General features: G+C 36.0%; 3 protein-coding genes across 4 annotated transcripts; 1 reads left to right on the top strand and 2 right to left on the bottom strand.

The window, feature by feature from the left end:
• Positions 1–860: 860 nt before the first annotated feature.
• Positions 861–5844, top strand: LOC125818059 (biogenesis of lysosome-related organelles complex 1 subunit 1). The gene is made up of 3 exons (XM_049497568.1): positions 861–1019; positions 1323–1528; positions 5522–5844. Exons 1-3 carry the CDS (start codon positions 917–919, stop codon positions 5609–5611), a joined length of 399 nt encoding a protein of 132 aa, XP_049353525.1. The 5' UTR covers positions 861–916; the 3' UTR covers positions 5612–5844.
• Positions 5845–6411: 567 nt separating this feature from the next.
• On the bottom strand, positions 6412–9933 carry LOC125818304 (probable calcium-binding protein CML48). Its single transcript, XM_049497847.1, has 5 exons — positions 9486–9933; positions 8718–8764; positions 7975–8150; positions 7869–7887; positions 6412–6642 (listed from the first exon to the last, which is right to left on the bottom strand). The coding sequence occupies exons 1-5, from the start codon at positions 9886–9888 to the stop codon at positions 6535–6537; spliced, it is 753 nt and encodes a 250-aa protein (XP_049353804.1). The 5' UTR covers positions 9889–9933; the 3' UTR covers positions 6412–6534.
• Positions 9934–11752: 1819 nt separating this feature from the next.
• Positions 11753–16039, bottom strand: LOC125818309 (pentatricopeptide repeat-containing protein At4g01400, mitochondrial). 2 transcript variants are annotated; one of them, XM_049497850.1, is made up of 3 exons: positions 15987–16039; positions 11995–13768; positions 11753–11834 (listed from the first exon to the last, which is right to left on the bottom strand). In XM_049497850.1, exon 2 carries the CDS (start codon positions 13623–13625, stop codon positions 12186–12188), a length of 1440 nt encoding a protein of 479 aa, XP_049353807.1. In that variant the 5' UTR covers positions 13626–13768; positions 15987–16039; the 3' UTR covers positions 11753–11834; positions 11995–12185. The 2 variants fall into 2 exon arrangements, with proteins under 2 accessions (XP_049353807.1, XP_049353808.1); XM_049497851.1 differs by having other exon boundaries at positions 11995–13763; positions 15987–16032.
• Positions 16040–16252: the final 213 nt, after the last annotated feature.

The following is a 16252-nucleotide window of genomic DNA, read 5'->3' as shown; positions in this document are numbered from 1 at the left end:
AACTTAATTGTTTAATTTTCAAGACTACTTTTAGAATGATTTTTCAATTTTACCCTTCATTAGTTAGTATTGGAATTAGTTATTAATTAATGTTTAGTTATTTTAATCATAATTTTGCTAATAATTAATAAGGATAAAAATGGAAAGTTAAACTTAATTTATGTCTTAATCTTCTTTTCTTAAAGGGTGTGAAGCACCTCAACAATTCAATTAATATGAAATGGAGAGAGTAATGTTTTTGAAGACCGTAAACATCTCAAATTTAAAAAAATTTAATGACCAGAGATACAAGACATAAATGTTTCAATTGAACACTTTCACTCTTAATAAATTATAGTAATATCAATTAAACGTTGTTAACTCAAATTTAGATTATTATTTTTACGTGTATTCTTATTCATCTATTAAATAGTTATGCTGTCAGCTTAACTATTTAATAGACGAAGAAATTAAATGTAATTAGTTTCTCTTCAAATTTTTAAATAAAAAATGTCTCATTGAAACACTAAAGTAGAAGTAAATGTGTTCAATTTGAACATGGTTTACTAACATGCCAAGCTAAAATTTTGAATTTATGTATGTGAGATGTAAATTTTTTTAAAGTTATTAGATTTTTAAATTTATAATTTGTTTATATTTAATAATTTGACTCATAATTACGAAGTTCGATCGATATTACAATCAATGAGTCAGCTCCGCCCTTGCTTGCTAACCTTGATTGTCGTAATAACTAGTTACGAGAGAAATTTCTTAGAAACCTACGAAATTAGTAATCGAAGTTAAGTCGATTATAGCTTAAGTGCCTAAATGAAATATTCCATCAAATTTAGGACTCACTATGTATTAAGCCATTTAATAATATTTCTGTAAGATTCAATTCCTTTGAGCTGCCATTGCAGTGTCCCTTGAGGAGAAGATGGATCGGTCGAAACCAGTAGATCCTAATGGCTTAGAAGCTTCACTCATTCAAATCATCAACTCCCACCATTCTTCATCTCTCAAGCTCCGTGAATCCACCGGTCAGTAACTAATACAAAAATCCATTTCAATTCAATGTTTTTTTCTTTTCAGCATTTGGTTTGTGGGTTTCTCGAATTTTACCAAATTGAGTTGTGGGTTTCTCGAATTTTTCGAATTGGGTTTCTGGGTTTCTCGAATTTTACAAAATTGTGTTGTGGGTTTCTCGAATTTTTCGAATTGAGTTTCTAGGTTTTTTGAATTTTGCAAAAGTGGGTTGTGGAATTCTTGAATTTTACGAATTGGGTTGTGGGTTGCTGGAATTTGACAAAATTGGGTTGTGTGTATTTTGAATTTTGATTCAGAGAAGGCGAAGAAGGATGGGATTCGTAGTGCGAGGCGGGTTTCGGAGCTGTTAGTGGATTCAGTGAATAGAGAAGTACAAGAAGCTTTTGTAATGCAAAAGAGAATTGAAATGGAAATTCGTGCTTTAACTGCAAGCATTTTGCAATTTGGAAAGCAAACTGATCAATGGCTTGCTGCTTCACATTCTATCAATACTGCAATTAAGGTCAGTCCATGTTGCTAGCTATTTGTGTTATGTTTATTCAAGATTGAATATTTCTGATGAATGTGTAGCTTTTAGGCTCTAACATCCAGCTAAAATAGATATTACCTTGACTAAGTTCCGCTGAGTAGAAAGCGCTAGGTGATTTCTTTCCGTTTGTGTATGTTTTGATGGACGAAAGTTAGGTGGTAGTTGGCCTCGTATGAGGTAGCAAGATGCGAGTTGATTAAAAAAATGTCAGCTTGTTTTTGTAGAATTAGGAAATTCAATTATAAAGCACGAGCCTCATCGTAGACTGTTAGATCGACTTTTAAACCTTTATTCTGAGGTTCTTACGAATATGAAGCACGAGGTTACATTAGTTTGTTCTGGTGTTTCAAGAACTGTCTTGATCATTCTGATCCGATTTTCAGAGCAAAATGCCTTGAACTCTTGACTATCATACTCTCCTCCTCCATTGTCAGACTTCAGATAGTGAGTGTGTTTCACCTTATGCAGTTGAGATATTATTCATACATACAATACTATCTCATGCACTATTCACATAAAAGAAAGAAGGTAAATGTCAGAACGCAAAGTCCGAAAGAAAGAAAATGGATACATAATTTTGGTGCCGTGCATAAATTTTTCTTTTCGCATATTCATCTCTTTAGAGGAAATTTCCAGCTGATCTCTTTGCCTATAAATAGGCATCCCCCACTCCAGTTGAACATTATCCTCTCAACATTCTCTTCATTTTAATAATAAAGTTTTTTTTTGATAAGATAAGTGGTATTAATAACAGCATCAAGAAGATGCATAATTTACAAGATATGGCATTTGAGCTTACAAAAAAATCTCTAGCTAACTATACAAACTATCTAAGCCAGAGCTAATGAGTTAGTAAAATCCTGAAGTTGTTCTGCATTAACAGCAGGATACAAGTTGGTCCAACTAAACAAATTTTCAGTGCACCTAGTCTTCAAAATGCCTAAAGCAGTTGACTCTCCATCAAAACATCTCTTGTTCCTCTCTAACCAAATACACCAAAAAATACAAGCAGGTATCATAATCCAGATCTTGATGGCTTTGTCAACTTTCCATAGACTCCAACTCTCATATGCATCCTTAACAGTGAGGGGTGTGGTCCAATTGATGCCACAGAGACAAAAAAACATGCTCCGTAATTCTGAGGCCACCTCACAATGAAGAAGAAGGTGTCTGGGGGTTTCAGCCTCTTTTTTGCACATATAACATCTGTTTGGGAATTGGATTTTTCTTTTCTTTATGTTGTCTTGGGTGAGACATGCCTCATATAGAGCTATCCAGGTAAAAAAAACTACCTTAGGTGGTAGCTTGGTCCTCCAAATGAGTTTCCAGGGCCAGTTAGCTATCACGGGGTTTCTAGAGCACAACTGTTGATACCCTTCCTTGACTGTATAAACTCCTTTCTGGTGTCCCCATTTGAGCTTATCAGCTGCCTAGAGATTAATGTGACAATGTTGTAGTCTAGCAAAAAGGTCTACCAGATCATTCACTTCCCAATCGTGCATATTTCTTCTAAATCTTATATCCCAATTGAACCCTTCTCTATTAGCAGCAATAATAGAATTGGGATCTTGAGCAATTCTAAACAAATCTGGGAAATCCTCCTGAAGAGTGGTATTTCCAAGCCATTTGTCTGTCCAAAATTTTAGGAGTACACCATTGCCCAGTTCAAAGTAAGCATTTTGATCAAATGTATCCCACAACATCCTAATACTCTTCCACAGTCCCACTCCGTAAGGAAGTGTAGTAATATTTGAGCACCATTGATTCAGCCTTCCATGCTTAGCTATGATGACCTCTTTCCAGAGCCCTGCGTCTTCCAAGTTGTATCTCCAAAGCCACTTCATCATCATACTTTTGTTGTGGGCTGCAAGGTTCTTAATGCCAAGACCTCCTTGGTATTTTGGTTGTGTGACCTTCTCCCATTTGATGAGATGAAATTTGTGTTTCTCCCTGTTGCCTTTCCAGAGGAAGTCCCTTCTTATCTTGTCAATCTTTTCTATAACCTCACTTGGCATTGGGAGCAAGGCCATGTAATAAGTAGGTAAACTGTCTAGAACACTATTGATAAGTGTTACTCTACCACCAAAGGAGAGGTATTGCATTTGCCATGTTGCCAACCTCTTCTCAAACTTTCCAATAACCCCTGTCCAAATTTCAGTGGATTTATGCTGAGCACCCAAAGGAAGACCCAAATAAGTGGAAGGAAATGAGCCAATGTTGCAGCCCATGATATCAGCCAGCTCCTCCAGATTTAAAACTTCATTAACTGGGTAGATAGTGCTCTTTTGCATATTCATGTGTAAACCTGAAATAGCTTCAAAAATAAACAAAGTTAGATTAAGCTGCATCACTTGTGATCTTTCAGCACCACAGAAAATCAATGTATCATCTGCATAGAGCAGATGCGATACATTAGCTTGAGATGTCGGATCTCTTCCTATCTTAAATGGCTCAATCCAATGCAAAGAACTTGCTTTCTGAATCATTTTGCTGAGGCCTTCCATTGCCAAGATGAATAAGAATGGTGAAATAGGATCACCCTGTCTAATCCCTCTTTGGGAAGGGAAGAAACCCACAGGTGATCTATTCACCAAGATAGAATACTTGACTGTTGTGATACTGAATTTCATCCATCTTATCCATCTTTCGCCAAACCCAATTTGCCTCAGGATAGTAAGTAAGTATGACCAGCTTACTTTGTCAAAAGCTTTCTCAATGTCTAGCTTCACTAGCAACCCTGGTTCTCCACTCTTTATTTTCCAATCTAGAGCTTCATTAGCAATGAGGGCTGCATCTGATATTTGCCTTCCTCGAACAAATGCATTTTGGCTTCCAGAAACCAATTTCCCAATCACTGTTTTGAGCCTGTTTGCCAGAAGCTTTGATGTTATCTTGTAAATGCTGCTAATAAGGCTGATTGGTCTATAATCTCTGAGCTCAATTGCCCCTTTCTTTTTAGGAATCAAGGATATGAAAGTGGCATTTACAGATTTGACCATGTGGCAGTGTTGGTGGTAGTGTCTCAAAGCTTTGATGATCTCATACTTGATAATCTCCCAGGCATGTTGGAAAAATGCCATGGTAAAACCATCCGGCCCCGGGGCCTTATCAGGAGCACAACTTTTAATAACTGAGAAGATCTCTTCCTCTTCAAACTCCCTTTCCAGCCAAGTACTTTCTGCTTCAGAGATTCTAGCTAAATTCTCAAATCTAGCCAATGGTCTCCATGGTTCATTTTCTGTATACAGATGCTGATAGTAGCTCAAATTTCCTCCTTGATCTCTCTTTTATCCTCAATTACATGCTCCGCTATATTCTATGTGTGGCCTTGGAGTAGGCAAAAATGGTCGAACCACATAGTAAGAAAAAAGAGATGAGATGATTTACAACTTAGGAAGGGGATGCCTTTTATAGGCAGAAAAATCGACTGAAAATTTCCTCTAGAATATGAATATACAAGGTGGAAGTTTAGGTAGCTAATTAACTTAACTATTAAGATTCTCCCGGTTATTAGATTTTCCTACGATTGAACTTTGGCAAGTTATAGTTGACCCTAACTGAAAAGGAGTCTTTGAGCAACAGTCTCCACTAGTAAAGTCATCTCCCTGTGACTTATAGGGCACATATTCAAACCGTGGAATGAACCATTAACATTTGCGTCAGGGTAGGCTGCCTACATCATACCCCTTAAGGCGATCCTTTTCCCGGATCCTGCATAAATGCATGATACTTCGTGCACCGACTTGTAATTTTTTTAATAGCCGGACTACAACTAGATGAAGCTGAGGCGTACTTGTTTCTATAGAAATGATATGCTTCTATGCAGTGGAAACTGTGTTTCTTTCATAATGACACTTCGTGTAATGTTATAATCCGATCTCGTAGAGACATAGATGATATTACTCATCTATACATTGTTGATATATGTAGCTTCAATATTTTTTTAATTTTTTATTTTTGGCACAGGAAATTGGAGACTTTGAGAATTGGATGAAGACTATGGAGTTTGATTGTAAAAGTATTAATGCTGCTATCTGCAATATTCACCAAGAATGACATTTGAACCTGAATTATCATAGGCCTGTGATTAGTACATGGTTTATATCATGTCATTTAAACTCTTTGGCACAGTGTACAGAATATTCTTTTTGCTTGAATGATATGAAATTACATTTATTTCTGTACAACTTGTATACTCTATAATTTTAAGCCAATTCTTGAAGGATTAGGAATAGCTAATTCTAACTTAAACACACTTTAATTTTATATAAGAATGGATATTATGTCAATAGAGTAACTTATTCTTTATGTTGTGCTCTTAAATCTTTGAAGACCTTGTAAATTTTTTAATTGATTGGTTCTTTCGATCCACGTATAACTCTCTCATAAATTATGTAGGAGGTCACTGATAATTTGTGTCGATGCTCTTTGATATATTGCACTTACTTTTTTCCTTTTGGTTTTACTCAAACCGAAGCTATTGCGCATTCTTTCAAGGAGAAAAGTATGAAAAAAACATGCACCTTCGTCTTATATTCCATACATTCATGAGAACGAACTCTAAGAAAGAGAGAAGATTTCATCCATCAAGCGGAGGTAATAAAAATCAAGACTCATACCAATACCAGTAAGGTACAAGTCTTGCTGCAGATGAGAAATTTTATTTGCAATAATACATGCAAACTATCTAAAATGAGAGTATAAAAAAAATAAAAATATCTGCATCCCAAATTATATACTGGGTAACTATCCAAACCATACTTGAACAACAACACTTGCTTTCTTATATTATTATATAGAATAAAGATATGATCAGAACTTTAATACATATTAACAAGAATTGACATGAAAAGACTTTGTACAGACAATTGTAAATATACAATGTCAAGATCACAATATTGACACAATCCACTCTGGAAAATTCCCTCCAAAACCGCCAAACGAACAATAAATGAAATAAGAACTGAATTTCTAGCATCCTAGTATGACACAATAAAAGGTAGGATCATGGCCATGAACTCATCATACGTCAGTTTCGCCGAGCCAGTATAACGCGTGTCTTTCTCCTTAAACTTTTCGGTCAAGCCCTGAGAATTGCAAAAAAAGGACTAAGAGACAACACAAATATGAAGGCAAACACAAGTAGGTGCAGTATTAATGGTTACAAATACAAAAAGAATTCCATCAAGATGTGGGAAGGTATGACACTGAAGTTAAATTCCATCTCAATGCATTTCTTTTTGAAGGAAAATACATCAGAAGATGCACATTATATCTATACCCGGCTGCTCGGCCAAAAATAATTACAGCTGCCAATATACATATATTTATACATCTGCTGGCTATTTCATTTTTTTTTGGGGGGTGCAGAAACAAGGTGATATTCCTGACAAGTATTTATAACAACATACCCAGTGAGGTCCCACAAGTGGAGCCTAGGGAGGGTAGACTGTACGTAGACCTTACCGAGGAGGTAGAGAGGTTGTTTCCGAACATTCAAAATTCCTGACAAGTGTTTGCATTGATAAAATGAAGTTCTCGATTTCATAGCGGATCTTAAGCAATAAATAGCTTTAGATTAAATTGTGCTAGCACCCTAATGTCAAGCCATCAGAATGCAAACACGATGTGCCATGACACCTAGGTGAATGTTAATTTTGGTTAGGGCTATAAATTTTTGAAGGTGGCCAGCATGTCCTTAATGCTGAAGAATGCAACTTTACCAATGTTCAAAAAAAAAAAAACTAGGTGAATATGTTGGGAAGGAACCACCACATATGTATGCATGATGCACCAAGATATTTAGCTAATCCTTACAGACGATGCTAGTTTGGTCTACTCTAGAAGTGTACTCCCAAAACAAACTACATGCATCAGCTCTCAGTATTCAAAGAGCATAAGAAAGAGAAGTACTTATGAGCTGAGTGACGTGTACACGATATAGATTTTCAGCTTCAGCTCATTGTATTAGCTTTTTCAGATCAATAATTTCAGTTTGCAGTTAGACTTTCTTAGATATCAATAACTTATTAAAATCGGAGTTCTAATAACAGTTGGAGTAGCCCATCAGGTGCTAGTCATGACCTCTAATTTGAGTTGTCACACTTCCGTCTAAACTCAGTATTATAAGAAGGATAAGATTGCAATGACAAACTAGGTTAACACTTATAACTGTTAGTCTCCTCTCCAAGCCCAAGAGCAGGCACACTTTTATGTGGGGGAGAGATAAGGGGAAATACATCGAAGCCGCGCAGATGCATAAATCAAGATATTGAGTAAGGAAATGCTTATAGAAAGAGATCAGTTCTTTTACCTTCACAACCATCCCACATCTGCATCATAAAAACATAAAGTTCAGAACATAGTCAACTTGAAAACCTATCTATTTAATGAAAAGGTGATTGCAGTATCAGACTTACTCGACAAAACTATCAAAACACAGCTCGGGTCTCCTACCACTTCCATCAGTATATCTGGAAATCAAAACTTCAAGAACAGAAGGTGGCACCATGTATCCAAGACTGTAGAGAGCATCCCTTAGTTCTGTTGCATCAATCTTCCCACTTCGATCTCTGTCAAATCTCTCAAAAATAGCCTGCAAACCAGAGGATCAAAATGTCAGAGACATTAACTAAAACTAGAAAAAGATGATCTTGAAAACAAAATATGAATGGCTATGGTAGGGTGTGAGAGACATATAGACACTAAGTTAACCTCAGTATCAGCCTCTATGTTTCTTTTCGATCTTTGTTACCAATCACCTTCATTTCTTTTTTATGTTGGTTGTGTGTTTTAGTACAAGAACTGTAAAGCTTTAAAATTTATGCATGGTAAAGGTGAATATCTGTTCTCGAAACATCTATAGTATCTCAACTCTCCAAATTGTCCAAAATGTTTACCCATCACTTTCTGTGACTGATGTTCTTCCATAGGCCGAAAACTAAAAAATTACCCCAGGACAAGGCCATATTGGGCTGCATATAACTTATTTTGTATCATCCCCCCCATCTGCTTCCACCTCCCTATCTTTTACAACCCGCTCTTCCTCATGCTAACCACCATTTTAAGGTTTTTTTTTTGTTTCTACCTGAGGTTTTCATATCTAACTTCTTGAATGCTATCCTAACAATTAAAAACTAAAGCAGAAAGGAATGAACAATACCCTCCATTGACCAAGACAGCTCCATAGTGCAGCAAATTCCTTTGGTCCTGTTCAGCAATACAAGGCAAAGCTTAAGTAAACAAGGAATAGCAAAAACACAGCAACAAAATTAGATAGCAATGTCATATAGCTAACTACCACAATATTTCAGAAACAAACCAAAACACTAGCTATATAACCTATAATCATTAATTCTTAATCAGAACAAGAACATCGCCATTGTCAATTTGAACTACCTTCATATAGAGGAAAAGCTATATAGCAAAACACTAAGAGCTAAAATTCAAGAAATGACTAAAATTGAGCTAAACAAGTCTATATAAAGCACCTCACAACCAAAATCATAGCAAAAGACATGGATAAATTAGATTGCCAGCATTTGGACTCTATCACCACCACCACAACAACAACAAAATCCTTTCTTTTTCCTAATCACCGTTGATATAAAAGTAAAGCTACATATGAATCAATTAGCCTACATAGCAAAAACCCAAAGAGCTAAAAATTCAAGAAATGAGTAAAATTGAGCTAAACAAATCAATATAAAGAACCCCACAACCAAAATCCCTTCTTTTTCCTAATCACCATTGTTAATTTGAACTACATTGATATAAAAGTAAAGCTACATATGAATCAATTAGCCTACATGACAAAAACCCAAAGACTTAAAAATTCAAGAAATGAGTAAAATTGAGCTAAACACATCAATATAAAGAACCCCACAACCAAAATCCCAGTAAAATATGTTTTTTTTTCCCCCAAACTCACCAATTCTTGGAAAATACTCAGATGGATTCTTGAAAAGAAAGATTAACAAACGAATAGTCCTAAGACTAAACCTTTGGTAACCAGAAGAAAGAGCTTGTTGCAGCTCTTTCTCCTCAACAAACCCACTACAATCCCTATCTACCATCTGAAAACTCTGAATAACTTGTGGGTCAGTCCCCGGAGAAAAACCAGAACCATAATTTGGAGGATTCTGGTAATACCCATAAGAAGAACCAGGTCCATAACCAGCTGTTTGCGGTTGAGACTGATGAGGGTAATTTGAGTAATTTGCAGAGGAAGAAGAAGAGGGAGGATGATATGGGTGGGCTATTGGTGGCTCATTTGGGTCGGAGAGTGGCGGCGCAGAAGGAGAATACGATGGTCGGTTGCCATAGGAAGACATTGTTGTTCAGTGGTGAATACTAAAAGAAGACGAAAATGGATACTTATGTTTTTTTTTTTTTAGTTTGAAGTTATTTATTATCACGGTTTGATCTGTTATATTAAATAAATTAAGTTAGAATGTATTAGAATTAATATGAAAATTAATATTAGTATTATTATTTTCTAATACTTTGTACCAAACGATTTCTTGTAGTTTAAGGAGTTGTACCAAACTAGATAAGATTATAACTAGCACAAAATGCCTATCCAAATGTGATTCCTATTGAATAAGTATCGCGAACACCCTAAACTTGATGTAAATTATTAGTTTCATCTCCAAAGTATTGACAGCCTTTAAAACACACGTTTAGTTGACTAATTGAAGCTAAGTATATCCCCGATCTTGCAATATTAATGGAAAACACCTCTAAATTCTTGTCAAGTTTTAAAATGTTTTTAATACTTTTCTCGATTTTTATTAAGAACTTCATGCTCCTACAAGAGTTTGAGACCACTTGCTATGTCATGTGGCATATCGTGAGTATATCGAGGATGTATCTAAGTTTAGTTAGTCAAGTAGAGGGTGTTTTTAAGGCTGTCAATAGCTCAGGGATGACAAGTTTATGAGTATTTTCAATACTTCTCTCAAATCTAACGGACAAATTACATGTATTTGGTGTGATTTGCATATATCGAATCGATATGCAAGCGAGATGAGAGGAAGACGAGTGAGATTTGTCTATGTATTCTTTCTTTTTTTGACAAAGATTTGTCTATGTATATTCTAAATACATGCAAATCCAGTTGGATACTATATATCTAAAATAAATTACACGTTATTTTGAACTCATATATCTCGAGATACATATTTTTGAACGCACTAAAATCTGATTCATAATATCATAAACTAACATATATCTAAATAATTAGTTTCTAAGCTAGCGAGATTTCCCTTTTAAATATATTTAAAGGATTAACTTGACCATACCAACCATGGTGGAGAAAGTATTAATGCGTGTGAGGCTGTATTGACAACTTTGACATTGACATGGTCATTATTTGCCAAGCAAGCGCAATTCCATTTGGCTTTTTATTCTTCATATAAATCATAACTATATTAGCTTGGAAACTTAACGGAAGTTGTTCTATATCGTGAGTAGGGATGGACATTCGATATTTTATTTAGGTACGGTATTCGGTAATATCGTATTGAAGTTATAGCCCATTGTATTACAAAGTTAATACTATTTCTCCAATCATTACTATTTTTTTATGTGAATGCACGATATAATAGAAGATCAACAAGTAAGAAGACATCAAGAAAAACAAATTGATACAACTAAAAGGCATGTATTTGAATTATTCATGCTTGTTCTTTTAACTTTTTCTTTGGACTTGTACTAATGAGTAATGAATATGTTGATATATGACCTTAAATAATTTGGTATTCGGGAAATACTTATTACCAAATGGTTACTAATATCTCATACCAAACCCAAACCTGAATACCATAATTCTAAAATTTTACTCCCGAATACCATACCAAATACCGAATTACCAAACAATTTGCCCTCAATCAATGAACCTCTAGTAGGCCAATAAGAGTTGATGAATAAGGTATTGATAATCAGGGGCAAAGCTAAGAGGGTTCATCTGAACCCTATTCGCAAGAAAATTACATTGTATATACAAAAAAAATTATTCTTTAATGCATATATAACAGATGATGAATCCTTCCTGTGACTGCTGATAACATAGTACCAAACTACCAATAGAAGCTGCTTCAGTAGACTGATAGACACTAAACCAACCTAACTTGACATTGAAAATGATAGCTTCTAAAAGTTACTCATGTCTCTGCATTTCTGCTTCTGTCAAAGTTGCTCCACTCTTAGGTATAACATTGAGAACTTCAACATGATTTGATCCAACAACTCTTACACCGCGAAAAAAAATAGTGCAAACCTGAAAAGGGAACTAGGCAAATAAGAAATAAGATCCAAAGATTGGGAGATATTCTTAGACTTTACCAATTACCACTCAAAAGAACCCACGGAAACTCAACGAGTATGATTTGATATGCATATAAAGCGAGCCAAGAAAAACATGGGAGAGGAAAACTCACCTTGCTAATACAACCATGTCAATGAACTGGCTTGACGAGCTAGCAAGATAAACTCAAATTTACTTTCTGACAATAGAGTCCTTTTCGGGGTTGTATTAACCATTATCAGGTTTCATGCGCATTTGCTATCTTCCAAGGTAAACATCCTTTTCGTGTAGCTTAGCAGGACCTATTCTTGTTCTATGAAATGATCAACCCTTCCTTGATTTACTTTTTATGCTGTTCATCAAATATTCACCCAACCTAGCGCCAGCCTCCACTATTCTCGTTTCAGGTTTTATCTCAGCTTGAATAAGGTCCACCAAGGTATTCCCTATTTTTTCAGCAGCATCCCATTCCAAGATCCTGGATACAATTTCTTCCCATGTATCTGTATGTAGGGGTTCACCGTGACTCAAAATACTCCCCGCTACCCCACAAGCTTCCTCAATTTTACCTAGGTTACAGAAACCTTTCACAACCGTGTGAACCACAGAAAAATGCGGAGAGAAGCCTTTTGACATCATTTCCACCATGTAATTCTTAGCCTCATCGTACATTCCCTGATTGCTTAGACCCCCAACTAATGTCCTATAAGACACCAAATTGGGAAGACACCCATTTGATGGCATGTCCTCGAGGATTTTACAGGCATCAGCAGCACGACCTTCTCGACAGAACCCCAGAATTACTGTATTGTAATGGACAATGTCAGGATTGCAACCCTTTACTTTCATCCTGCAAAGAAGCTTGTAAGCCTCCTTAAATTTCTTTTTCCGACACAAGCTGTTCAATAGAGTGCTATAACTTAAAGCATCGGGGACAAAACCTTTATTCAGCATATCCTCCAGCAAGTCAACAGCTGTATTCACTTGACTTTTTCGACACAAACCCTGCATCAGAATCCTATATGACTCTACATTAGGACTGATCTCTCTCTTAAACATCTGATTAAACAGCGAGTAGGCAATACTTAAATCATCATTCAAACAGAATGCCCGCATTAGAATGTTGTAGGACTCGGTGTTTGCCAAAACTCCGTATGTATGTGCAGATCTGAAGAGATCAAATGCAGGGCGAAGAAAGTTCCGATGAGTTACGAGGATTGCAAGAATGAGGTTGAGATGCTTCGGAAGAGGCTTCATATTGAATTCCAGGATAGTATAGAAAGTTTTAAGGGCTTTGTCAGGTAGGCCAGCATCACCATATATTTGGATGATGTGCGAAAAAAGAGATGGGGAAATGGAATAATGCTGTGACTTTAGGGAAGAGAGGACGGACTGCATGAGGGAGAACTGCCGGGAATGGCCAAGCTTGAGGATGAGGGTGTGGAAAGTGGCATACGAGTGCTGAAAATAGGGTTCTCGCGAGGCTAAATCAAAAATTTCTTTAGCAAGGAGTGGATCTGATTGGGAAGCAATAAGCTTCTGGACTCGAGCTGGGGAGCCGATAGACGGTCCCTGGTTCATGTTTTGTTTATGTTCTTCATCTGCTTGTCTTTTTTTTCTATCTTGCTCTGGCTGTTGTGTGTGATAATGGGATTTAAACTTGTACCAGGCAGAAAGTGGCTCGACCTTTGATAGCCAAGAGGAAGAACACAATACCAGAGCCAAGAAGTCCTTGGAGCTGAAGTGATGTGAAATCATTCTCATTTTTTTCGATCATCAAGCTCTTACTTCTTTACTTACTAATAGCCTTGATAGCCACTTCATTATTTTTGTACTTTCATGAGATGGTGCTCCAGAAAGCAAATCAGCGTCATGTTTGCAGTATTCAAACAAGACCGCCTACTGAACTGGAGACAACAAAAAGTTACACACGGGTGCAGCAATGATAAGAAACATAGGTGAATAATAGTAACACGAATAATTCAGTAAAATTTTCTTTTTACTGAACTCAAAAACTCATATAAAACAGAAAACAACTAGACTAAGCTTGATGAACCATGCTTGAGTAACCCAAAACGTTAAGAAGTATCAAGAAACACAATAACCCAGAATTTTTTCTTTCAAACACCAGGAATTTTTTTTATCATTGGCTTACTACTTTAGTTCCAATAGGAGAGGGACTTCCTCAAACGAGCTCGAGACTAAAAGTATCGTTATGGAGATAGTCATACTAATGCTAGGTAAATCTTCCTACAGATGAAGAGCACAATCTTCCTCTCTGAAACATTTTTTCGAACATAACAGCATGCACATATGGGAAATTTGACTTCTGTTCTGCAGATTAATCAAAGCCAAACTTTTCGAGATGACTGTCCTGAATTCACAGATGAAAATTTCTCTTTTCTAACACCATTCATGTTTGCATTTGCACAGGTTTTTACCTTCACATATGATACCCATACCATGAAAGAGTTCATGCAAAGATGGAGTAACAATGATATAATTCTTATGGAATTTAAAAGAGGAAGACTCAAGGTGGCCCAGTGCAAAATTAGAAAACCAGAAATGACGGATGCCTACAAGGGAAAGGAAAAACAAGATCTAATTATATTTATTGCTTCCTCCAATTTTTAGTCCGATTGTTCCTTAATTCAAAAGTTGTGGTTACCCCCTTCTAATTGTTTTCCTTTCTAACTAGTAGAATCAGTTGAGCTTGTAAATCAAGCTCTCAAATTTAATTACCTTTAAGAAAGAGGGTGGTAAGGATATCGATGCACAAAAAGTTAGGAGACTACTTTATAAAAAGAGGGTGGCAAGGACATTGATACACAGAGAGTTAGGAGCATTATTTTTCAATCAATCTTTAGAAGGTGATAAACAAGAGTGACGTTCAACAACAACTACAACTTCTACGCCTCAATCCTGAACTAGTTGCTAGGGATCTATACTAGAGAAACTTCAAAGATAGAAGAAAAAAGGGCATACATGAAAGCTATTTACTCTTCCACTTGTTTTTTTTTTTTTGCCAAGGGTTTTTCGTAAACAAATCCACCTTTCATCAAAGATTAGAACTTTAGACCAATTGGGCATCTTTGTCCACCCTCTGCCTAGGCCTGTCTGAACTCTGAAGTAAACATTTTATCAAACATGCATGTTTTAATTAGACCCAAATTGACAAAGGGAGTTGCACGGGTGGTAAGATCTCTCCAGCTCCAACCTTAAGTAACCTTCAGATTGTGGGTTCAAGTTAACAAGGGAGTCAAAGACAAAAGGTGGGTAAAAAAAAAATTAGACCCAAATCCACCTTTCATCAAAGATTAAAACTTTAAGAACAATTGGTCATCTTTATTGCCTAAGCCTGTGTGAACTCTGAAGTAAACATTTTGTCTAACACCTAATGTGAATATATTAATATAAAGAACCAAATCCATTTTCATCAAAGCTTAAAATTTTAGACCAATTGAGGCATCTTTGTGCACTCTCTGTCTAAGCCTGTCTGAACTCTGAAGTAAACATTTTGACTAACACCTAAACATGAATGTATTAACAAAGAACCAACACCCAAGGGTGTAGTCTAGTGGTCAGTAAAATGGGTTGAGAACCATGACGTCTCAAAATCAAATCCCCTCAGAGACAAAAAGCACTAGATGACTTCTCCTAATCTTGGTGGACAAAGTTACTTGGTACATGTTGCTAGCGGAAGGTAACATGTATTTCATAGTTAGCCTGAACAAACAATAAATAATAAAGAACCAAATCCACCTTTCATCCAAAGATTAAAACTTGAGACCAATTGGTCATCTTTTTTGCCTAACCCTGTGTGAACTCTGAAGTAAACATTTTGTCAAACACCTAACATGCATGCTTCAATTAGACCCAAATCAGCCTTTCATCAAAGATTAAAACTTTAGACTAGTTGGGCATCTTTTTTAGCCTAAACCTCCCATAACTCTGAAGTAAACATTTTGTCTAACACATGTAAATAAAGAACCAAATCCATTTTCATCAAAGATTAAAACTTTTAAACCAATTGGGCTTCTTTGTTCATTCTCTGCCTAAGTCTGCATACACATCTTTAAGCTAAATGCTTACACTAAGAAGGAGAAGTGAAAAAGTATTTCTTACAAAATTGATGATTGTTAGTTGTTGCAGATAGAGAGAAGACTCCAACAAGTTTGCTTGCAGAAGCCAAAGAGTAGAACCTGAGGGCCAAGCAGGAATACTAGTAGGATAGGCAAGATACCTATGTTTATTTGTTTAACTTTAGTGCTCTTCAAAATCAAATCGAAATCGATGACCTGAATGACAAAAAAGTTATTGATTCATTGTTAATGAGTTGCTTAGTTTAACGGTTTAGATTTTTTTTATCATCAGGTTATTGGTTTTTAATG

Source organism: Solanum verrucosum, unplaced genomic scaffold (genome assembly GCF_900185275.1).
Source record: "Solanum verrucosum unplaced genomic scaffold, falcon-dt-bn FXZP01000253.1, whole genome shotgun sequence".
NCBI lineage: Eukaryota > Viridiplantae > Streptophyta > Magnoliopsida > Solanales > Solanaceae > Solanum > Solanum verrucosum.
Note: the sequence above shows the minus strand (reverse complement) of the source record. Positions and strands in the feature narration are given on the sequence as shown.

Coding starts and splice junctions, on each gene's coding strand:
- LOC125818309 (XM_049497850.1), bottom strand. CDS start 13,625: ATGAGAATGATTTCACATCACTTCAGCTCCAAGGACTTCTTGGCTCTG.
- LOC125818059 (XM_049497568.1), top strand. CDS start 917: ATGGATCGGTCGAAACCAGTAGATCCTAATGGCTTAGAAGCTTCACTC. Junction 1,020..1,322: donor CAAGCTCCGTGAATCCACCG/GTCAGTAACTAA, acceptor ATTTTGATTCAG/AGAAGGCGAAGAAGGATGGG. Junction 1,529..5,521: donor CTATCAATACTGCAATTAAG/GTCAGTCCATGT, acceptor TTTTTGGCACAG/GAAATTGGAGACTTTGAGAA.
- LOC125818304 (XM_049497847.1), bottom strand. CDS start 9,888: ATGTCTTCCTATGGCAACCGACCATCGTATTCTCCTTCTGCGCCGCCA. Junction 8,765..9,485: donor TGAGTATTTTCCAAGAATTG/GTGAGTTTGGGG, acceptor ATTGCTGAACAG/GACCAAAGGAATTTGCTGCA. Junction 8,151..8,717: donor GCTGTCTTGGTCAATGGAGG/GTATTGTTCATT, acceptor TCTGGTTTGCAG/GCTATTTTTGAGAGATTTGA.